Source organism: Pelodiscus sinensis, chromosome 2, assembly GCF_052426305.1.
Source record: "Pelodiscus sinensis isolate ZL-2025 chromosome 2, ASM5242630v1, whole genome shotgun sequence".
NCBI classification, from domain to species: Eukaryota; Metazoa; Chordata; order Testudines; family Trionychidae; genus Pelodiscus; species Pelodiscus sinensis.
Genome location: NC_143053.1, coordinates 221,926,511 through 221,951,552, shown reverse-complemented (window position 1 = coordinate 221,951,552; position 25,042 = coordinate 221,926,511). Strand labels below are relative to the sequence as shown.

The 25,042-nt window shown below is 43.0% G+C and overlaps 1 protein-coding gene and 1 long non-coding RNA gene across 2 annotated transcripts in view; one reads left to right on the top strand and one right to left on the bottom strand.

Annotated features, from left to right (window-relative positions):
• The first annotated feature begins 9,120 nt into the window (after positions 1-9,120).
• Positions 9,121-23,171, top strand: LOC142827354 (uncharacterized). The gene is made up of 3 exons (XR_012902062.2): positions 9,121-9,202; positions 21,695-21,759; positions 22,961-23,171. It is a non-coding gene; the product is annotated as an uncharacterized LOC142827354 (long non-coding RNA).
• LOC102456197 (macrophage mannose receptor 1-like) overlaps positions 15,599-25,042 on the bottom strand; it is a 55,954-nt gene continuing 46,510 nt past the window's right edge. The window contains exons 25-30 of the mRNA XM_089776721.1: positions 24,803-24,968; positions 23,657-23,809; positions 21,201-21,317; positions 18,573-18,740; positions 16,928-16,969; positions 15,599-16,489 (exon numbers count right to left, since the gene is read on the bottom strand). Coding sequence (XP_089632847.1) covers positions 16,239-16,489; positions 16,928-16,969; positions 18,573-18,740; positions 21,201-21,317; positions 23,657-23,809; positions 24,803-24,968 — 897 coding nt within the window. The 3' untranslated portion in view covers positions 15,599-16,238. The remainder of the gene's footprint in view (positions 16,490-16,927; positions 16,970-18,572; positions 18,741-21,200; positions 21,318-23,656; positions 23,810-24,802; positions 24,969-25,042) is intronic.

The following is a 25,042-nucleotide window of genomic DNA, read 5'->3' as shown; positions in this document are numbered from 1 at the left end:
TAATCTCTTTGTACTCCTCTTATTCATTTGGTATGCATCTGATGAAGTGGATTTCATCTGATGAAAGTTCATGATTCTATATAGAATAGTGATAGAGATGCAGCCGTGTTAGTCTGGTGTAGCTGAAACAAAAGACAGAACTATGTAGCACTTTAAAGACTAACAAGATGGTTTATTATGCGATGAGCTTTCGTGGGCCAGACCCACTTCCTCAGATCAATATATGGAAGAAAATCGGCACAACCATATATAACAAAGTGATACAATAAAAACAAACGAACGCATGTGAAATTGACAAATCAAATTTAGAACAGAAGTTCCCCCCTCACCTCCACTCTGTTCTAAATTTGATTTGTCAATTTCACATGAGTTCATTTTTTTTTATTGTATCACTTTGGTATATATGGTTGTGCCAATTTTCTTCTACATATTAATCTGAGGAAGTGGGTCTGGCCCATGAAAGCTCATCACCTAATAAACCATCTTGTTAGTCTTTAAAGTGCTACATAGTTCTGTCTTTTGTTTCATGATTCTATATATTTTTGTGAGGCTCGAAAGTGCCACAGAACTACTCCTTGTATCCCCTGGTTCAGTAACTCTGGTCCCAAGATGCTGCATTTGTGCACAGAAGGAAACAAGCTGCTTGAATCAGATGTATCCTCACCCCCAAGAATCATGTTTTATACTTTTTGAACTAAAAAGGCTAGGAACCCTCCTGATGGATTTGCTTTTGGTTTTCAACTGTCACAATTAAACCAGAGTTTTGACTCGAGGCAGGTACTAGATTGAGCTACCCTTTAATTTAAAGATAAAGTTAGAGGCCAATGATTAGACATACATTAATTTACTTGATACTTTTTATATTGATTGATGCACAGCTAAGACAACTTACTTGCACTGCAGGGCTGTATGTCCATTCTGTTGGTGCCTTCCTCTGCCCCTCCATATTTGTAGCCAGACTATATGGGTATGTCTACACTACCCCGCTAGTTCGAACTAGCGGGGTAATGTAGGCATACCGCACTTGCAAATGAAGCCCGGGATTTGAATTTCCCGGGCTTCATTTGCATAAGCGGGGAGCCGCCATTTTTAAAACCCCGCTGGTTCGGACCCCATGCAGCGCGGCTACACGGGGCTCGAACTAGGTAGTTCGGACTAGGCTTCCTATTCCGAACTACCGGTACACCTTGAGGAAGCCTAGTCCGAACTACCTAGTTCGAGCCCCGTGTAGCCGCGCTGCACGGGGTCCGAACCAGCGGGGTTTTAAAAATGGCGGCTCCCCGCTTATGCAAATGAAGCCCGGGAAATTCAAATCCCGGGCTTCATTTGCAAGTGCGGTATGCCTACATTACCCTCCTAGTTTGAACTAGGAGGGTAGTGTAGACATACCCTATTTGAGCAAGAACTCTTCATTTATATCATACCTGTTACATGACTTTCCCCTCCAACCACTTTATTATAGTCAATCAACTGGTTATATCTATAACCTTCATTTCTTCAACAGTAGATAAATATATAAAATATCTCCTTTCCTGTTTTATCTGTTTATGTCTTAAATCAAAGCTCAATGTGAAATACTTAATCAGTGTATCTTTATGGCAAATATTCCATCTGGGAATAAGTATTAAAGGAAAAAAACTCACTATCTACGTTTCTTTGCATCCTTGTCCAAAACATTGATGATTTTTCTTCAAGTGGCTCTATGTTCTGTGTAAGAAAGTTGGCTTCAGCCAAATCTTCTACAGAAACCAAAGAGGCACCTACAAAATATCAGGAAATAAACATGAAGATGAGTTTACAATGGAATACATTATTCTGGTTGAGTGTGACTGGTCTTTTTAAATGTTAGGAATTTTAAATCACTTACCATGTTGACTCATAATTTCCCACTGACTTTTGTGCCGAACGCCCAGTGGGAATCATTGCAGGATACGATCTTTTATTTCTGTCTTCAGCATAAATGTTCCCTTCCCAGTTCAGCAATGACACCAGTTATTTACTTCATACCATATAGTGTGCACTGTTTTACTCTATAAGATGTTGGCAAATTAAATTTTTGAATCTATAATTTTTTCTAACTATTCTGCTTAATTTCTTCACTCCTGATCTTTGTTATCAGATACATCATCACTAGAAACATAATTTTACCTAAAATCCAGAAATTTCTAAAAGCTCTTTATTTTGGTGGGAGAAATAGAAAAGGAGAAAGGATCATCCATCACAAGAAATGTTACTCTTGGACCAGACAGGCCGCCTATCACTCTGCTGCCTGATGGGCCAACCTTCTTATTGTGCAAGATTGGGAAAGCTGTTCATTTACCCTCTCTCTCAAAGGCTGTGTCTAGACTACATGCCTCTGTCGGCAGAGGCATGTAGATTAGACAGATCGGCAGAGGGAAATGAAGCCGTGATTTAAATAATCGCGGCTTCATTTAAATTTAAATGGCTGCCCCGCTCTGCCGATCAGCTGTTTGTTGGCAGAGCGGGGCAGTCTAGACGTTCCCCTGTCGACAGAAAACCCTTTTGTCAACTGCCCCGTTATGCCTCGTGGGATGAGGTTTACCGGGGCGGTCGACAAAAGGGTTTTCTGTCGACAGGGGAACGTCTAGACTGCCCCGCTCTGCCGACAAACAGCTGATCGGCAGAGCGGGGCAGCCATTTAAATTTAAATGAAGCCGCGATTATTTAAATCGTGGCTTCATTTCCCTCTGCCGATCTGTCTAATCTACATGCCTCTGCCGACAGAGGCATGTAGTCTAGACACAGCCAAAGACACCTAGAATTTGATGACTGCCTGGGACATTAGCTGAAGAGGTGTCAGAGGGTACGTCTACACTACAACGTTAATTCGAACTAACTTAGTTCAAATTAGTTAATTCGAACTAAGCTAATTCGAACTAACGGATCCAGACTAAAAAACTAGTTCGAATTAGCGTTTTGCTAATTCGAACTAGCATGTCCACATTAACAGGACCCTGAACCAGGCTTAAGGATGGCTGGAAGCAGTGCCGGCAGGGCATCAGAGGAGGACTTAGAGCGTGGAGATGCTGTCTCAGGCTAGCCGAGGGCTGTGCTTAAAGGGTCCCGACCCTCACCCCGGACAGACAGTTCTCAGGGGTCCCCCGCTTGCAAAGCAGTCCTGGCTTGGATTGCCCGGACTACCCATACTGGGCACATCACAACACTCGGCCATCAGACCGGCTGCACTTGCCGCAGGCTGCCATCTGGGGAGAGGGGGCAATCGAGGGGCTGCAGGAGAGCTTCCACCCCAAAAGCCCGCAGAGCCAGCCCAGTCCTCCCCATTGGGAGCTCGTACCCCATTCCTCCCTCACCTACTTCCACTTACCCTTCCCTAGCCCCTCTCCTTGATGTACAAAATAAAGATAATGTGTCTTCCAAAATGGAATCTGTCTTTATTGAACAAAACCGGGGGAGACTGGGAAAAGGAGGTGGGAGAGAGGAAGAGAGTGGCTGGGAGAGGGGAGGGCAACTACAATGATCAGGGGTTGGGAACAGGTCCCATATGAAGAGAGGCTAAAGACACTGGGACTTTTCAGCTTAGAAAAGAGGAGACGGAGTGGGGACAGGATAGAGGTCTCTAAAAGCAGGAGTTGGATGGAGAGGTTGCATACAGAATAGTTCTTCATTAGTTCCCATAAAGAAGGACTAGAGGACACCAAAGGAAAGGAATGGGTAGCGGGCTTCAAACTAGTAACAGAAAGTTGTTCTTCACAAAGCAAAGAGTCAACCTGTGGAACTCCTTGCTGCAGGAGGCTGTGAAGGCTAGAACTAGAACAGAGTTTAAAGGGACGTGAGATCAAGTTATGGAGGTTGGGTCCATGGAGTGCTATTAGCCAGGGGGTAGGAGTGGTGTCCCTGCCCAAGGTTTGTGGAAGGCTGCAGAGGAATGGCACAAGACAAATGGCTTGGTCACTGTCTTTGGTCCATTCCCTCCAGGGTCCCTAGAGTTGGTCGCTGTCGGCAGACAGGCTACTGGGCTAGATGGACCTTTGGTCTGACCCAGGACGGCCATTGTAAGCTCAGGGCTCAGGGTCAGGGGTCTCAGTGGACCACCTTGATTTTCATGCACACCTACTCCTGGGTGGCCAGGCTGGCAGCTCTCCTGCCCTAGACGGCCACTTTCCTGTGCCTAGTGCGGAGGTTGTGGTCCCGGGAAGAGGGGAAGGGCTAGGGGGCATCGGGTGGGTGGCTCGAGCCGTGCCAGGTGCAGGGTCTGCTGGCTGGGTGCTGGCAGGCTAGCACCTGGCGCGGGCACCGTAGCCAGCCCGTGCTCCTTTAAGGGGTCCGGGACCGGGAGGGGGGCAGATGAGTTTCCCTGGTGTTGGCCAGGGTGGCCATCAGGGAAACCTGGGGAGGGCTAGCCTCCCACTAGTTCGAATTAAGGGTCTACACAGCCCTTAATTCGAAATAGTAAGTTCGAACTAGGCTTAATCCTCGTGGAATGAGGATTACCTAGTTCGAACTAAGCGCTCCGTTAGTTCGAATTAAATTTGAACTTACGGAGCGCTGGTGTAGCGCCTATGAAAGTTAGTTCGAACTAACTTTGTAGTGTAGACATACCCAGGGCTACTACAGATAATTCTTTCACAGGTATGTGCAGGTTAGACTAGATAATCACAATAGTCCCTTATGACTCTAAAGTTTCTGAGTCTATATTGTAGTAGCTTGATGTGCATGAGGGACAGCTAAAGTGAAATGTTTCCTGAAAGTACTTTTGCAAAATTTTGGCTTCTGAGCAAGAATTTATACAAGATTTTCTTCCAACATCCATGATCTCCGCAGGATGAGGAACATGGCCATCTATGGCAGGATAGTTGCCAGCCTGGGCATCAAAGGCCACATGCGAACCCAGGAGTTCCCTCCTCCCAGGTTTCCCCCTCCCCTTTCTCACCCTCTCTTCTCCCATCTTCCACTCCTTTCCCCAGTCTCACTAGAGTTTCATTCCCTCCCTCCCCCAGTTTTGTTAAATAAAGAGAGTTTGTGTTCATGAAAACATGTGTATTTTATTTGACATCAGGAAGTGGGGTTAGGGAAGGGTAAGTGGAAGAATGTGAGGGAGTAACGAGGCACAAGCCTCCAGTGGGGCAGACCAGGGAGGCTCTTAGTGCTTCTCAGGCTGGAAGCTCTCCCACAGGTCTCCTGGATACTGACAGCTCCCTGATGGACTTCCCGGATGACAGCTTGCTGAAAGTGCAGCCAGGCTCGCAGCAACGTGTCCAAGAGAAGCACCAGAGTGCCCAGGGGCAGATCTGGCTCCATGTTGCAGATTGCTGTGGTGTCCCGAGTGAGGGCAACCAGAGCATACAGAGACAAAATGCTTTGCTGTCCCTCATCGAGGTAGGCAAACAAGCAGGGAAACCTGAGAACTGGCTGTCCGGGAGGGTCTCTAAGCACAGACCTCAGATAGCCTCAGTCAGCAGCCCCACACAGTAAGTCCTGACCTGGTGCACTTCTGGAACTGGTTCTGTCCAGCCTTAAATGCAATTCAGAGAGTGTGGCCGCGCTATTTTTTGAAATAGCAAAATGCTATTTCGAAATGCATTTTGTGTGTAGATGCATTATTTTGAAATAAGCTATTTCAAAATAACCAGGGCTCAACAAATAATACAATCTACTCACCCGTAGTGAATAGATTTCAGCTGCTAGCCCCATTCATTTGCTGCGCGCACATGCACAATGTGGCTCTTTCACATTCACAGTACGGGGCTGGCAAGCGGTTTTCGCCACCGTTCGTCAAGCCCTGGAAATAACTATTTTGAAATAACACCGTAGTGTTGACATACCCTTAGTGTTTCCCAATCTCCAATCCATGGACTGGTGCCAGGCTATGAACCGCTGACTGCTGGGCCGTGGCATCCTGCTAGGCCACACCCACGGCTTGATGATTGGCTCAGCAGGAACCTAAGTTCCCTGTAAGCTACACGCAAGGGTGGAATTTCAGGCTGGTGGGGGAGCAGCAGATGCGTGCTCTAGGACATGGCTAGCTTTCCATCCCGTTCCCCAGATGCTAAGGGAGTGAGGGGGAAGCATTTGCATTCCATACATGATTCTCACGCCTGGCTGGTGAGTCCGCCCTCATATCCTTCCTCACCAGTAGCCCTGAATCTAATCCCCTCCCCCAACCCCAACTCAATTTATGTTAATTCTTTTGGGGAAATTGGATTCACTGACATGACTATGCTTAAAGTAGCATTTTTCAACAACAGGACTACATCATCAAGCAAGGAGTTACAGCATTCCCCATCACAGGCTCAGATCCAGTGCCAGGACTCTATCCAGCCCAAGTCAAGTCAGCTCAATGTGAATACAACCACCTGTGTACAAATACAGCCTCCCTGCTCAGCATGTACCAGTAGAGTCCATTCAGGGTTATAATTACACTGTGAAGACAAGAGACAATTGCAATGTGACCATAAGTTATGAGTAATGATAATTGGCTAACCCAGCTCTCTACTCTCAACTTCTTGCCAGCTCCTCCTATTGCCCAAATTACATTCTTGGCTTTCTTTTTACTGGATGAGGCTGAGCACAGTCCTGTGTGCTTCTACCCACAACTAATGTACATTCACTCTTGCTAGCCTCCCAGAAAAGCATATTATTTCTAGAAGACCAATAATGTGATGGCGCTTCTTTCAGTGTTTTTATTGTTTCTGCTACTCCTAGTATTTAAGGCTGTCTTCATGCTGCCTCTGAAATGCTTTCTTCTATTGTCCTCTGCTATGGTCTGTTAAACTTCCACAATACCCTCTGTTTGCAACGATACCAAGAAGACATGGTCTCTAACTCAAGCAGCATAAAATGTAAAGTGGTCGTCCACACCTTGGCTTTCACTGTTTGAAAGTAATTACATTCCATTAGTTTTCTGTGTTTTACAAGAAAAAAACCCATAAACAACAACAAATAGACTGGTAGCACTTTAAAGACTAACAAAAGATGTAGATGGTATCATGAGCTTTCCTGGGCACAGCCCACTTCTTCGGATGACCGGAGTGTTGGAAGTCCAGAACCAAGAAAAAATAAGGGAAGGAGGAAGGTGGGGGAAAGAAAAAATTTGGAGGGAGAGGGGAAGAGGACATTAGGTAGATCAATTTCAAAGGGTTTCCATTATGTAACTGGAAAAACTTAAAAAAACAAGAAATAGTCTATTAGCACTTTAAAGACTAAATAGGTAAGAGAGGCTGATAAGAACCATTAATTTGCAAAAGGAAAGGAAGAGTACTAACACCAGATTCTACATAGACATCAAGAACCATTGGCGCCTTTATTGTTTGGTTGGCTGATAATGCGCAAGCTCATTGATTACATGGGAGTTAACTTTGAGAATGAAATGGAGTTCCAATCCTTCTTTGTGAATTTGGCTTGTGGAATCTGGTGTTGGTGAGTTCCTGGTGGCCTCCTGTTCATAATCTGTTCTGTTAATGATGACTACAGTGCCCCCTTTGTCAGCCTCTTTGAGTTAGAATTGTTTTTGAGGCTGTGAAGAGCATTGCATTCTGCATGACTGAAATTATATGTTATATGTTGTTTGCTGACAATGTCAACTGGAGCACGTTTGTGGAAGCAGTCGATGTAGAAATCAAGACTCTCTTTATAACCATTAGTAGGGGTCCACATAGAAGCCTTCCTCTTGTGGAATTGGTGGGGGAAGAGCATCAAGGTCAGTGTGTTGTACATCGGCATGTTGGAAATATTCTTTTAGGCAGAGACGGCGAAAACTCTGCCAACACATCCACACAAGCATTTTCATCACTGGACCCAACCATATCAGCCACCAAATCAGAGGCTTGTTTAACTGCATATCCACTAATGTGATCTATGCCATCAAATGCCAGCAATGCCTCATTGCAATGTATATTGGCCAAACTGGACAGTCTCTACGGGGAAGATTTAATAGACACAAATCAGATATCCAAAAAAGCAACACACAAAAACCTGTTGGAGAACACTTTCATCTTCCTGGATACTCATTAATGGATCTCCAAGTCACTGTTTTTGTTTCAGATTGATTCCAGAAGCCAAATACACAGAGAAGGATTGGAGCTCAAGTTAATTCATAAGTTTAGTTCTTATGCCTATGCTTTGAATCAGGGTATCAGATGGCTCGCACATTATCAATCAACCAAACTATGAAGGTGCTAATGGTTCTTGATGTCTATTTAGAATCTGGTGTTGGTCATCTTCCTTTTCAAGTGCTAACTAATGGTTCTTATCAGCCTCTTGCAACTATTTAGTCTTTAAGATGATTCTAGACTGTTTGTTGTTTTTTAAGTTTTCTTTGTTACTGACTCACTCGGCTATCCCTCTGAAGCTTATCTACTCACTGTCTTTTTTTCTTCCTCCCCTTTGATTTTTCCCTCTTCCCCACTCTCTCCTTCACTTATTTATTCTTGGATCTGGACTTCTAATACTTTAGTCATCTGAAGAAGTAAGCTGTCCCCATGAAAGCTCATAATACCATCTACATGTTTTGTGAGTCTTTACTGTGCTAATAGAATATTTGTTGGTTTGGGTTTTTTTGTTTTTTATACATTAGCCACTTATATTAGGTGAGCTACAGGATGACTGAAACCAGTGTGTGCATATATGTGTGCATGTTCACAATATAGGCTAAATCAAGCAAAGCAGTGATTTGGGGGATAAAATGCAAAAACTTTTTTTTAAAGAAGAGTCTGGCAGTCTATGAGGCTGAAATTTGCACAAAATGTGCTGACAGAATGTCCTGGAACAGAAAAACTTAATCTAAAACATTATTTTCAATAGATTTGCTACAATATGCTGTTCAGCCTTGCCTGTTTGGAATTTGGGGATAGAACTAGAACTGTTTGGTCATTGTGAGCGGAAGAATAGTCTGTTTCCTGAAGTTGTATCCAGCGGATACAACTTTCACAGCTAGGAGAATTCCAATCTACTGTCATAAATTTACTGATTGTGGTGCCTCCTACAGTTTTTCCTACTCTGGAACATGGAGGTAATTTTCACTAAAGAAGCAATCTTTGTATGTCATTTCTAAGTCTGTCTCTAGGGTGAGCTAGATCTAGCAATCTTACTATTCACAAAATGGACATTTTCAAGTAAACATATATACATTTTCCTATTCTTCATGCAGATCTGTGTTAGAGGGATTTTCACACTAGTAATCTCCCCCTAGTGAGATCCTTGAAATATGGACCTCCAAAATAAGGTAACGTGTAAAATATATATCTTTATCCTCTATCTTCCCCGTGGCACTGAGAAGTGGAGAATACTTATGTCAAAAAGTGGCATTGGCCAATGATTAGAGGACCAACATTGGATGAATTTAGATACTATACCTGCAAGGCTGCCTAGCAGATTTCAGTACCAGATTCAATTTTGATATTTGATGGCAGGAAGAAATCTGTCTTGAATTCAATATTGAATTAATGTTATGGGGATTGTGAAGACTACTTGTATGAATTGAAAGTACAATTCTGGGTCTCAACAGAGAAACCTTCCAACTTCATATACTCATCTTATAGAGCTAGTAATTATCAGTTAGGTAGTTTATTTAATGGATAGGAAGTATATTGATACTTTCCACATGAGTTTGAATGCGGTACTGCTTTAAGAACCAGAACAGAAGATTCTTTCTATTGTGTTTATGAAGAGATTTGACTTTACAGTTGTTACGGGGATACAATTGTGGCAACTAACTTGGTTTCACAAGTTTCTGCTGCCACTAATAGTGGGGGTATCCATTCACAATTCTTTATACTAAGGGCCAGATTCTGAACTCACATACACTAGTGTAAAACCAAAGAAATACTTCAGTGATTGGATTTACACCTCTGCAGTTGAGATTAGAATCTGTTTCTAAAATTCAAACTCTCTCTGTTGCATGTCCTAACATGGACACAGAAGACAGGTTAACCCATGTGGAAAGCAGCAGTGGATCAGTATAGAAAAGAAATACATCACCCCTTAGCAAAAGCAATAAAAAATAAACAAAACCTCTCTGTATTAGAATACATATACAACATCTGAATTGATAGCCTCTTGCAGAATGAACTAAACCCCTGGAGGAATGGGAGCAGGGATTCTGAAGAGATGTTATTTCTTGAACACAATGTGTTGTTCAACAGAGTTTCCCTAATACACTCGGAGAGGGCTTCTTTATATACTTTACTCAGGACTGATGCTGGCACTTTCAGTTACTAATACATCTCCAAAATAAGCATTCATCAGAAAAAAAGTGCAAATTCAATTAAATATCTACCCGGGTCATTCTGGGGTGGAAGACTTATACCAACTTATAAGTCTGTAAGATTTATAGCAACTTACATTGCTTATACTCCACAGCTTATTTCCTAAAGATTTTAAATGTTGTTTTATAATTACCCCAAATAGCTGCACCAACCAATAACTACAAAAATGTACACAAGGCCTGATATTTTCCAGAAAACATTGCTTACATGCAATTTCATCACAAATGAACCTGCGAGCATGCAATAATTATCTGTGCATGAGAAATGCTTTATGCAGACCTCAGGCCTCACTTTGAGAAACTCTGGCCCTCTTTCTCCAATATTGTATCATAAAATATAAAAATACATTATTGCTCTGTCTAAAATGCAACACATTGTGGATATGTGACTGTACCTTATTTTGAAACAAAAGCCAAGTTTCCAGACAGCCTCCTGAGGGTGAAGGTGTTGTAGGAGAAACAGTTGCATTAATGGAACTGTTGTGCCTTTCACATATATAAGGATTTGGATAACCACAGTTTATATCATTCTATAACCCTGAATGTGAGATAAATACATAACTGGGTGAGACTCTCAGTCGTCATGAATCTCATCTCATGAGACACAAGGTGGGTGAGGTAATATCTTTTATTCAGGCCTGCTGCTGGAGGGCAAAAGGGACAACAGCCTCGGGGCCCAGTGACTCAAAAGAGACCGGGGCTTCTGGTCACTGCCACTGCTGCTACTGTGACAGCAGTAGCACCTAGAGCCCCAGGCCCTTTAAATCACCACTGGGGCACTGCATGGCACACTCCGGGTGACTAAGGGCTTGTGGAGGATATGCCATGATCTGGGTGGTGCTGAGGGCTGGCTGCCCCCAGCCCCGCCCTTCTAGTAGTGTGGAGACACCACCTACCTACCTTGCCAAGAGGCCCAGAGAGGTTCTTTGCTCCCCTGCCTTTCTTGGACCAACTTCTGTTAATGAGACAGAGAAACTTTTGAGCTGCACAGAGCTTTTCTTCAGATCTCGGAAGGTGAACTGGATCTACCTATATATAATTAGAAGTTTCTGTATGAGAGGCTGTTTGTTCAAGAACTCTTCCTAAACGATAAGAGCTAGGACCACCAAATTTGGTGTGCAGTTCCTCTTACCATATTTCAAAGAAATATCGGGATGTGGTTATGCCAGAAAAACAAGATGTGGCTGGAATTTGATAGTTTTCATGACACAGAAAGAGAAGGGGAGAGAAAGGAGGAATACAATCCTCATACTTACCATTGGGAGCAGTAAGCACAGGAGACAGCTCTCCTGCCAAGTGACCATTTGGGCCAGTCGCACCACTGATGGCACTGGGGATAGGCCCCTGCCATCCTGCCTGCCTCTGGAAAGTGGCCATTCTGCCTAATGCCTCCCCCCCTCCAAATCCAGACTCACCACTGTGCACCTCCAATACCTGAGAACACCACCAGGACCTGCCAAACACTGCTCCAGCCATCGTCCACAGAATTCACAAGCATTAACGCTTTTCTGCCCTGCCCGCACCACTGGGATGCTCAGTGCAGCTGCTGCAAGCTAGTCTACAAGGTCCCCCTCTTCGACTTCTCCTCCCTCCTGCCCTGGACCAGGGAGAGCCTGGGGAAGCCTATGCAGCCTCTCTTACCTCCCAGGCTGGCCTGAGAAGGGCTGGTGGGAAAGGCCTGTGACAACCCCTCACTCCTCCATCCCTTGGCCTCAGGAAATGTCTCCAGGGAAGACGTGCACAGCCCCTTCCACCTCGCCTGGTTAGTGCATGCAGAAGAGGCCTGTGCAGTCCTTGTCCCATCCTCTTGGGTTGAGCCCCTTCCCCTAGCCCCGATCCTACCCCAAATTAAATCCAGAAATGTCATATTGCTCACCTACATTTTTATACATCACTACACAGTTTTCATCATGGTTTGCAAAGTTGGGTTCATGTGCTGCCCATACTAAGAAATTCACAGGGGTTCCATCCATGCAACTTAAAATCAGATGAAACAGAACATACTTAGGCAAAAATGTATTTGCTTCCATGTTACAAAAATGATCCTGTAAAATGTTAAAGAAGTCTCAACCCAGACATTCTCATTTTCACTAATCCATGCCTCTCTTCCTAGCTGTAGGGCAGGGAATAGCATAAGCACCATTATATTGGCAGTGTGTCACCTGACTTTTCATCCATGTAGGAAGAAAGCTGCTTGTAGTCTGGCAAGGCAGTTATAAGGCCACTATGTGATGCTGGAGCTTTACCAGTGGCAATAAGAAGGAAGTTCTAAATCTGAGTAGAACATTTGAGGATGGAGAAACAAATGTTGTAATACTTGGTAGCACAATGATTGTTAAAATACACTCTTTCCTGGGGACTACAGCAAGTAGTAAGCAAAACCAGCATTCAAGAACCAGTTTAAGGATTGTTGTGTTTTGACATTCTGTGTGACGAGCCCAGGACACCAACATAGCCACCTGCTGACCCGGAAGAGGAAGCACGCTCTAAGACCCCTTGTTGGGCGGGTCCAGCTATACCTAGCCCTGCCCACATGAAGCCAGAGGGCAGGTCTAAGACTATAAGAGCCACAGCCTCAGTCAGAGAGTGGCAGCTGACCTGAGCAGATGCCTGGCCCCAGCTCCTGCAGCGAAGGGCTAGGACACGCTGCTCTTGGTCAGAGGACTGGGTTGGGCCACCACGACCGCTGCCAACTCCAGAGCCCTGGCTCAGACTGCTGAGACACTGGCCACTGCCTGAGCCCACACCAAACCCTCCGGGACCCTCGCCAGGCACTGACAACTGGGCTGGCCCACTAGGGCCCCTGCCCGAGCTGGAGCCCATGGACACCCAGCCAGCCCCTCAGTCACCCGAGGACCCCCCAGAGCAGCGCCAGAGTCTGGTAGGCCCACAGTGGGATTAGAACATGGCCCAAGGATAGCTGACCTTGGGCCGGCTGAGGACATGGAGGTTGGGTGGACAGCATGTTGCAGCCAGGACCCTCACTGACCTCGACCTTGTCAGCATGCAACAGCCCGGACCCCCGCTGACCTAGTGGCTTCCAGGCTGCAACTATCAGGGCCCTGGGCCGAGACGCAGTCGAGTGGGTGGGCCTACGTCCCTCCCTGTTATCCCTCCCATTGGGTGGCAGGTTCCCCCAGTGAGGTGAAACCTCCTGCGCTTGTCAGCTCTCAAAGAGTGAGGAGACCTGACCCTTGCCTGGATGGAACTTGGTGGAGCTTTAAACTACTTTCCCCCATTGTTCGTCGCCCTGAATTCAGGCTGTGCCTTAAACTGTGACCTTAAACTGTGTTCCCCCAACTGCCTGGCACCCTGATACCAGGCTGGGCCATAGGGGGCCAGGCCAACAGCGAAGCCAGGGCATGCCACACAGACTTGTGGGCATCCTTGAGAGTCAACGGTGTCCCACTTGCTGACTGGAGATGCTTTACACTTGCATAGAACAAATTGTCCCTCTCAATAGTATACCTCAAAAATTTGACTGAGGCCGTCTTTGCTCTATAAAAATAATTGGGAGGATTGTTAGTGACCTGTAACTAGTTAGTTATTTTACTTATTTGAGAGACTTCTTAAGAGGGGGAATAGATGGTCTTCTGTAATGCCCTCCGAATCTTAAAATAAGTGACAAACTATAACATTCAAAATCCATCAGAGCTGCTGAATATAAGGAAGGTTAACATAAGAACATAAGAATGGTCATATGGGACCCATTCCAAACCCCTAATCATTTTTGGTGTTCCTTTCTGAACCTTTTCCAATGCCAATGTATCTTTTTTGAGATGAGGTGACCACATCTGTATGCAGTATTCAAGATATGGGAGTACCCTGCTTTTATATAGAGACAATAAGATATTTTCTCTTATTCTCTATATATTTTTTAATAACTCCTTATAATTCTATTTGCTTTTTTGACTGCCACTGTACACTGAGTGGATGTTTTCAGAGAAATATCCGCAATTACTCCAAGATCTCTCTCTTGAGTAGTTGTAACCCAATTAGTCCCCATCAGATTATATATATAGTTGGGATGATGTTTTCCAACGCGCATTACTTTACATTTATCAACATTAAATTTCATTTGCCATTTTGTTGCCCAATCATTTAGTTTGGTGAGATCTTTTTTAAGCTCTTCGTAGTCTGTTTTGGTCTTAACTATTTTGAGCAGTTTGATGATATCTGCAAGATGATAACGTTAACGGTTAATGTTCAATATTGGTAGATATGTAGTGTCAGGGACAGGCCAGAAGATTATAGGAAAGTGGTGGAAGAGAAATGTATTAGCCCCAGACTAAATAAATCTCTATTCCCAGGGTAGATTAAGAAGGGCTGATCCAGAACCAGCTGGAATCTGCTAGACTCAGTAAGTGCAATCAGGCCAATTAAAACACTTGGAATCAATTAGGAGGCTTCCAGACTCCAGGGAGCCAGACTAATCAGAACACCTTGGGGAGCTAATTAAGAACCAGTTGGGACTGGTTTAAAAAGGCTTCCCAACGATTTGCTCAGTGTGTGAGGTGGGGATTACTGAGAGAAAGTGTAATTGAGAGCCCATGAGAAGAAAGTGCAAGCAGGTACCATGAAGGAGGTCTGCTAAAGAATGTGCTGGGGAAGTAGACCAGGGATTTGTAGCTGTCACACATGTTATCAGAAACATTACAGACAGCTGCTGTTACAGGGTCCCTGGGATGGAACACAGAGTAGGGGGTGGGTCCAGGTCCTGTCCCCCCAGCTTTCCATTTTAGTACTAGAAAGAGATTGCTTTTGGTACAAGGGTTTGTCCTGCCCTGTACTTCTGGGAGGGGCCACGAAGACTATGAAGTTTAGTTTCTCTTCTTTTCCCCCATGTTGGCCAATGATGAGAGCAGCTCCACAAACAGCAAGCTGGTGTCTGAATTGTGGGCTGCTGTGAACCTCTGAAGCAAGTAATCTGCCTGAAAGTGCAGGACCCACCAAGGTTAAGGAGGACCTTTGTCACAATAAAGATAAGCAGATGACAAAGTGTTTGACCAAGGCCTATATGCTGATCAAATCCTACTGATGTTCCCTAAAGTGTTGTATAAACTTACAGCACAAAAGAAATGTTTTTAAAAATCACAGTACATAGCAAATGTGGCTGCAGGACAACCTGACAAATCTCATTATCTCCTTTTAAAAGGCTGTACTACATAAAAATATTCCTGTTTACAAGGCATAATAAAAATGTGAAACCTTGACAAATTATCTTTTTAATGCTTAATTTACAAAACTAAGGCAAAAGCTAAACCAGTTTACACTTTACTTTCAGCCATTGATCTCCAGAGGAGGAATACACTTGCATTCAAATATGTTTGAAATTTCACAAATGGAATAAACATCAGAATATATGACATTTGTTGAAGCTAAGCTGTCTGAGACCTTTAAAATATTTCATTGTTTATATATTACAAAAAATGTAATGCAGAGCTAAAAGAAAAGCAAGCTTGGGCCTGATCCAGTGCCATGAGATGCCAAACCAAAGAATCCTATTGACTTCAGAGGGTCAAGCACTACAAGAGAACACATTGAGTAGGTGTTGTGTGGTTATTTGAACTAAAGTTATACAACCAAGTCTCGCCTTATATGCTCAAATATAGCCCTGATACCATGGAATGAGATTAGTAGAAATCTAATCAAATTAGACAAGTGCTTTTCTGAGGACTTTGAAGAGCCTGTAATGATTATTCTCACAATCCTCATGGTACACTTGGCTCTTTTGATGGTAGTTACAGAGGCAGGTGCCAAGTAGAGAACGTGGAATAACTTGAATGTTTCAAATAGCTTGGTGTTATATTTGGTTTTTTATGTGACTCCTACTGAGCTAGTCTTCTACAAGTAGATGCAGAAACTTGCAAGACTATGGAAAGTACAGATGAAACACACAAATGCAAGTCTCTGCAAAATGCACTACAACTTTAACAGGAAAAAGCAGTCCAGATGCATGATTTTTTTTTTATCAAAATCATTTTTATTTCATGAATTAAAGCTCATTCTGCTCAATGTTTGCCACGAGATACTTTGACTCACTAGTTGCAGGAACAGCATCTCTTTTGCAATATAGAGTGTTGTCAAAGCTCACATTGCTTGGTGCAACTGGTAGCTGGTTGTGTCTTCTTTTGTAGAAAAAATAGCCTGCAAGACCAACTCCTACTAAAATGAGAAGGACCAGAATAGCTACCATGCCACTTAGGTGGTGTGCAGATGCAGGAACAACTTCATCTGTTTTCAATGCTGCAAATGAATATGAATCAATTACTTGGGCTGCTAAGGATTATTATGATATTTATTAGGGTCTGGCAGTGGGTCTAATTTCTAAAACTTCGGAGCATCCCTAACTCAAACTGAAGTCAATGTAAGTTGTGGAGAATCAGAAGGCAGAGTTTTATGGTTGTACATCATTACATTTTACAGATAACTTTTGTAGTGCTACTCACAAAATATAGCATATAGAGATCCAATCAAAACACAATTAAATACCTTAATTGAAATTGAATTTTAGGGGAGAGTTCTGCTTTTAGTCAGGTTGAGATATAATAATCACAACAACACATTTCAAATAAATATCCATGGACCTGGGCAACTAACAGTAATTTTGTAGGAAACTAAAATAAAATATTTATAGCCTGATTTGAGTATCTCTTGTTTGCTTATAAAAAAAATCAATTCTACCTTTATTGTCTGGTGGTTTCTCAGATGGTTCAACTTCAGCAACTTTCAAAGAAAAAAAGATATTCAGAGTCCTTACATCAGATTGTACAGTCACACACAGTTAATAAATCATGTTTCAAGAATTACTATGTTGGGCACATTGCACTTTATTTTAAAGTGTGATAATGGAGGTGCAAAGTATATGACACACCTATGATTTAATCCAAATGAACCACCCAACTAAATCAACTGAAACATTCCAGTTAAATATCAAATCCAGGGAAAATGGATTATTTTTTCTTATTTCACATGAAAAAAAGTTGTCAGTTGATGTGAGGTGTCAAGACTTCATGAAATTTTGAGAAGGTGAAGATTTTTCACACAGAAGCATGGGGAAAACTGAAACTTCATATTTGCATTTCTATGTTAGGTATTTGTGCATTTTTCTTTTCCTCCAGCTGCTGAGGGAACATAGCCTACTCAATCAATCCCAAGACTAGAAGGCTCACTGCACCAAATAGGTAGATCTTATTTTTGTCTAGGACCAGATAAAAGAAAAACAAATTGGGTCATAATTCCCCTCTTTCTTCCTTTGGGTCCTACATAGGCTGACCATGCATCTCAGTTTGCCTGGGACGGTCCCTTTTTTAAATTCTGCCCTGGCAATCGCATATTTTTTTGACAAAATTGGACATTTTTCCTGTTTGCTCTTGCCAACTTAATAGGTTAGCAAGACCAAATGGGACAAATACCCACTTTTGTCAAGAAAGAAGGATAAGGAGACATGAGGGATAGAGCAGTAATGCAAGTCATACACAAGGTATAGGTAAGACCAGGGTAGAAGCATTCCAGCCCCAGATGACATGAGTGGCAGAGCTTGAATGAGACACTCAGACCAGTTCTGCACTAGAAGGGAGGGGCGCAGAGAGCTTGGGTGGGCAGTGATCCCAACCCTGTGGGGGAGGAGCATGGGCCAGCCTTGTCCAGCAGGCGAGCAGTTTGGGTCAGCCTTGCATTGGGGGAGGGGCAACCCTTTGGGAAACATGAACACGTCTTCCCATCTACACACCTCACAGTTGCAGTTCCCTTTCCCTACATCTTAGGACCCTTCCACTGCTGCGGTTTCTCAGCAGTGTCCTCTTTCCTCTCTTTCAGCAGCAGCTCCGCCATTTGGGGTTCTCTCTAGGGTGGCCAGCTCCGGGAGCTGTTTTTCCCAACATAACAATATCATTTCCTTAACACAGCATTTTAAAATCTCCAGGATTGCTTTCAATAGTCACTGGGAGACTCCAGACCAATCCTGGAGGATTGGCAAGCCTTCTCCTCTCACCTTGCCTCCCCACCCCCAGTTAACTTCCTCTCAGGGTCTTTCCCTCACATCCCAGCTGCCTAACCTGTTTTGACTGCTCCTCCGTAACCCTACCAGCAAAGCAGATGCAAAGCAATTGATTTGGCGAGTTTCTGATTTTCCAAGACACTACGGATAAGGGTGATAGGGGCCCATGGTCCCAGAGTTCTATTCCATCTCTATTAGCAATTCACCTTCACAGGGATTTCAGTGGGAGTAGAATCAGACTATTTACCATAAAATAGACACATACAGAACACACAATGCAGTAAATATCAGTCACTGCTAATAACCCACTGTACTGAACATATCACTTACTCTTTGGCATTTTACAAATAAATCTTCTATCAGCAGAGCAGTAATAGCTCTTCCAGCCTCCATTTGAGGCATCCATGATAACACAGTGTTCGTGATAACCATCCGTAGGTTCTCTTTTATCCCAGTTTACAAAATCTACTGCACTATTGTCTGACCAAGTCCATTTTCCTAAAGTTAAAATGAAAAATACAGAATAATGTATGAGAGGGTAAAGATCACTCATGTCTGGAGAAAAGGTTTCTGTGGCATCTGTCACTGTTGTATCTGATCACTTAATTCATTAATTAAATCAATACATTATCATTTTGCCGAGCTCAGTTTTCTCTCCTCCTGCAGGCAGTTTTCATTTGGACAGTGTTCGCTGCCTCAGAAAAAGACATAGCACGGCCCACAAAGCCTTGAAGGGTAAGACCAGGGCTGTGTCTACACTGGTATGTTCTTGCATTGTAACGGCTGCTTTTGTGCAAAAACATTCCGCCTGTCTACACTGGCCGTGCGTTCTTGCACAAGTAAACTGACGTTGTACTATTGAAAATCAGGGCTTCTTGCGCCAAAACTCTGACGCTCCCTCTCAGGAAGAAGCCCTCTTGCGCAAGAGCTCTCCCAGAAGAGGCCAACATGAATTTCTAGTGCAAGAAGCCCCTATGATTAAAATGGCCATCAGAGCTTTCTTGCCCAAGAGAGCATCTACACTGGCATGGATGCTTTTGCACAAAAGTACATCTCTTGTGCAAAAGCACATGCCAGTGTAGACACTCTCTTGTGGAAGAGTTTTTGCACAAGAACTGTTCCGCAAAAGAGTTCTTGTGCAAGAAGCTGCCAGGGCAGACATAGCCCAGGAGTTTCACTTGCACCAGAATATGCAACTGGGAGCCCATACAGTGGATGAAGCATTAAAATGCGATCCCTGTGGTCATTCCAATGCAGGGATCTAGAGCAGCCTCTGTGATTTCAGCTCTGTATCAGAGCTATGTCTAGACATCAACTCCTTTGCCAGGTTGGGCTCAGTTAATTAATTCTGCCTAATTGTATCAGGATGATTTAAAAGTACACCTATTGTTCTCTGCTCTTCCCATGCTCAAGCCCAGTTAGCAGGAATAATTGCTGTTTCTTGTGTCTCAAGGATAAAGGGTAGCCCATTGCTGAGACTGAGGCTACCTGGAAAATGAAAACCAAATTGTTTTATTAATGGAAAATTTCAAGTTTTCTGCACAAAATTAAAATAAAAATAATTTCACTGAAAACTTATTTTTTAACCAAAACTTGTGACTGAAAACTGGACAGTTCAGAAATGCTGTTGCAGAGCTTACTGAGAACTGTAGTTTCAGTGTCTTGTGTGCTGGGATCCTTGTTCTGACTGTAACTTCCCTGATGCACTACAGTCTCCTCTCAACGAGCTGCCATGGTGCTGCATGGGAGTCCCTGCACATCTGGACTTTGATTATCATACAAAAAATCAGATGAAAAACTGCTTTGAAACCCCAGATTTCACCAGGCTCATACCACAGCATCACATGCCTCGTGGCGACGAGATACCAGAATCCCACCCAGCACTCTCCTCTTGGTGCCTAAGGTGATGCACAATAAGGGAAACAGAAATCTGCACAGGTTCTAGAGACACCGGCCTCTTGTCCCCAGCTCACCACTTTCTGCAAGCCCAGCAACTCCATTCTCTTTCGTCACTCCAGTGCTGCTCAGTTTCTATCTGCCCCACCTTCTCAACATGCCCTCACATATAACTGCCAAGGTCCTTGGTCCCCTAATCACAGCCCTGGACCCCATCTCCAACAAGTCCCCTCAAATTCTCACTCTGAAGCATTCGCTTATTATTATTCTTTTGTACATTCCTGCTTGGGGAAGAGTTCTTTCCATCTTTATTTTCTCCTGTGTGGAGATGGGTCTTTTGGACAGGGACTCCTCCCTCATTCTTTCCCTGCTTCTCTACTCAATGGGCCGTCTCCCTGAGTACAAGGACTTGGAATGTCTAGTACCAGGCAACTGCTCTGAAATCATCCAATGGGCCCAAAAGATGTAAATTGGTAAGTAGCCATGTTCCTGTCTGTTTTATGCACTATCCAAGACCAACCAGCAAGCAAGGAGCAGAATGCTCACTTCACACGGCAGTGGAATTAATGGTGTAGAGATGGCTGCTGCTATATTTGCCCCCTGGGGCTTCCAGAGATATTGTGTCTAGCACAAATGAAATACCAGCAAGAATGCTTGCTAATATGGAGGCCTTCCTCATGTCCTTCCTGTGGCAGACTATAACTTCAACGTTACTTAACCAATAAAAATAGAATTCTATTTCTTGAAAAGATTTCAGCAGTCTTTTCAGAAGTTCCTTTTGCTGGATAAATACTTACCGTAGGAAGGTTTTTACTGAGAATATCTGAGATGCTGCAAAGTTTTTCAAAGTAAAGGGAATGAAAGAGAAGTGTGTAATGAAATAAATTGATCAACTACTATATGTGCATATTTTTTTCTTTTTATGAGATCGAGAGAGAGCAGGGATCTTTTCTGAAGGATTTCTCCTTTTTAGGTACTATGACTGAAAAATATTTTACATTAGATTTCCATCACCTATATGAGTATTTATTTGTAAATAATTACTGCAAGTTGAATAATTACCCTCCAAATTTTTGTACAGTCCTATCCAAAACTGTCTGGAGTCTGCTGCAAATGCATCCAAGTGGTGCATGAGAAAATTCATTTCAGCTGTATTTTCTATGGAAACCAAAGAAGCTCCTGAAAAATATAAATTAATTCACAAGCATAATTTAAACCACAGAAAATGATCTGCACCTTCATGCTGACAATTCCTTATCCTTTCTGATATATTTAAAATAGCCAGAGACTGTAATTACCATAATTTTTGCCACAGAAGTCAATGTCACTTCCCGAAACAGATCAGTAACAGCCCTTATGTTTCTCTCTAGAGCAAAGCATCCTTTTCTTTGAGCTGCTATTCTGGTTATTTTCAGGAAATACAGCATATTTGGCAAATGTGTTACAAAATATGTATTTGTGTGCTCCATTTTTACATATAAACCTACTGTTTAATGTGCCAGAGACAATACAATTGAAAATGCAGCATTTTAAAAAAATATTCCCTCTTGCACTAGGGATGAAAGAACAAGAAAGAAGAGAGAAGCTGTTTGGGGAAATAAGAAATATCATTATGGGCCAGGTAAGAGGATGATTTTATTACCACCTTCATCCCAAGACATCAGTAACCTGGAGGCAAAAAAAAGCAGATGTCTCTTTATTTCATGCCCACAGAGTCTGGTGTGAGAGTAGGTCTAGCCAATTTCACTTCTAATAGATGCTATTAGATTGACAAGTGAAGAATGAAGTTCTTTGTTAAGCTAGAGAACAGATATTGGCAAAAACATTTTAAGCACCAATAGACGCTTCCCAAAATTTTTCCCTGTAGGGTTCCTCAATACTGACCCCCTGTTGTATTAATGTAGATGGAATAAGTGGGGCCTAAAAGTCAAACCTATGAACATGATCATATCTTTGACCAACATTAAACAAGGTTTAGTATACAGAGTCCTTGGACTCCTTCATACCTTGGTAAACACATCATTAAAATACTGTTAACCATTTATTAAAGGTAAAGAAAACAAGGTGGGCTGTTAAAGCATATGAAATGGGAAGTATTAAGTAAGTGTTTCATTTTAACAGTATCCCATGGTCCCTTTCCCCTTAGTTGGAAAGATCTTTTAAAAAGAACTTCCCTTCCCCATCATCTGACAATCTCTTAGAATCTGGAATTAAAATTGGGAATAACATCTTTTTGTGGAAAAATGTTAGTTGAAATGAGTTGATCTGTTGGTGGTGGTGTTAACATTTAATCCCATTTTATAGAAGACAGAACAAAAGGGAAAGGGAAGAACAGCTAAAATAGAAAATATGGTATATGTATCTCAGGTTGAGTCTCACTTGCAGCCTTATTACTGAAAAAACACAGGTACTGCACAATGTCTTATTAGTCATTCTGAGACCTGGCAAATTTTGTACCACTATTGGGCTGCCTAGAGCATGGCTTATAGCAATGTTCCAAAATATAAAGTCTTAACTGACTAAGCTAGTCTCTTTCTAAGCAGACGGATGGGCAGGAGGGAGGAAGGGGAAGAAATAAAGTAGAAGGAAAAGGACACATGGGGTATGGAAATACAGTTTCACATCCCAGATCATGGTTGAGATTTCACTAAAGCTGGCGAAAGGGACCCTGGGTCAGCTGAGTCCCTCTGCCTGACGTTGTCTGGTGAAGACAATGTCAGGATATCGAAGATACAATGGTGGCTCAATAAGGATCCCAGGAGATGATGAGGCTGGCAGCCATTAATGAAATATTTGCTGTTTCTCCTTCTTTTATTTTTCAGTGATCCAGCATCATGGTAGCCAGCTTTTCCCAAAAAACAATTTTTTGAGGACTGCATAAGGAAATGCAACCCACATACCTACTGGATGTGATTCACTGTCCCATATAGTGGCACTTAGACCACATACAGAGACAGAGACCGACAGAGAAGGAGAGAGTGTGAGAGAGAAAACTACTAATTTGAGACTATCGACTCATTTCATATAGCCAAAACCCACAGTTTTATAGGGCCTAATTGCCAAGTCACCTTTTCTTGAAGTGCTCAGTTCGTTAGGGCTTTACCAGAGCAAAATACAGTAACCTCTCTCATTTTGGTACAGACCAGGAACTCCTTTTATAGTCATTAAATTGTAATACGTAAAAGGTAATCAAAAGGATCCATAATACATTTGCTTTTCCCCAGGTACTTGGGAAAAGGATAAAGGGGGCTTCAGAGGGAAAATACTGTTTTGTTTGCTTTATCCTTTGCTGTATAGTTTCACAGCTTTCTAAAAGGCAAGAAAGGGCTTTCTTTAATTCCAGCTTCCCCATCCAAACTCTTTCTTACCCTCTGACTTCCCAATAGTGTTCCCCCATCCCTGTTCTTCACTTTGAAGATATGATCAAGCTGTTGAGGGGCAGATAGCAGTAGTTGTTGCCCTAAATAAGTGGTGAGCCTGCAGGAAGCTGTTAGAGTCTAATAAAAGAGGACACTCACCTAATCGAAAACATTCCATGGAAGACTGGGGCCAACTTTCCGAAGACGAGGACTCAATGTAGTAACAGTGACCATGGAAGGGAATCCAAGATTTGCGTATGTCAGATACAGGACATTTTCCGGAGAGCTGTGGAGGATCAGTAGGGGCTACAACTGATGAGAAGCCATGTATGAAGTCAATAAGGGCTTCTCAGATATATTACTGAAGACACACCTGTACTGTACCATAGCCAGCCACTACTAATTTGACTATGATACCATGAAAAAGAACCTGAGACGTTCATGGTTCACAATAAACTCATTTCTCTGTCAGATCATCTACTCTGCTGCACTGACTTTAACTGAGGCCTGGTCTACACTATCCAGCTAGATCAATGCAAGACATCCTATGCTGACCTACTTATATCAGTGTTTATACTACAGCCTTGTACCACAGATGTACATGCCCTACTACAGTGACATAGCTCCAGTGCCATGAAAGGGGTAGAGCTTATGTCAGTGTAGCTGCAGGAGGATCAGTTTATTTTAGAAGGGTCACAGTATTGCCTCCCTTACCTCTGTGCTGACTTCAGAGTTTGGCAGCTGGATAGTAGTTACTGTTGGTTTGGTTTCCAGATCTGAAAGCAGTGTGCCACCAGCAACAGCACAGATGCAAGGACTGCAATACAATACAATGTAACTCTTTCTTCTGCGCTGCTGCCTTCAAAGCTGGGCTGCTCACTGGGGGCTCAGCTCTTCAGGTAGCAGCACAAAAGTGATGGAAGCTATCCCATCCCATGCCATCCTTACACTGCGCTGCTGCTGGCAGTGGCTCTGCTTTCAAAGCCAATCTCCAAGCCCTCTCCCTTGAAAACTCCTCCATCCCCACAAGTATTTTTGGGGTCAGGTCCCCCACAATTACTACAAATTATAAAATTCAGATTTAAATTGCTGAAATCATGACTATGCAATTGGCCATAATGGATGGTGAACTTGGTATGGGCTCCAATTGCATACTTCCAATTCCCATTGAGGTGTATGGTTGGGTGGTCAATTTATAATTCTGGTCTCTGCAAATCTGAGCTTCTACTGTAGTCAAAATCAAGACCTGAATGCATTTAAACTTGAAGCTCTCTAATTAAAATAGCTAAACTCAGTTCTACTTACCATCAGACCTTTTGCAGATAGATAAATATTTTTCATCACAAGACCCTGTTTTCCAGGTCCCATCAACATCTAAATAAACACAGGCTAAGTTCTGTTTTGGCTCATCACTGGCCCACTTAGAGTACTTGACTCTCCATTTGTCAGTCCACATGTAAAAGCCATTAGTCTAAAAACAGAAGGCGATTAAGATAATATGGCATTTTAAAAAAACTATCTTTATGCAAGAGCATTTTAAAAGCT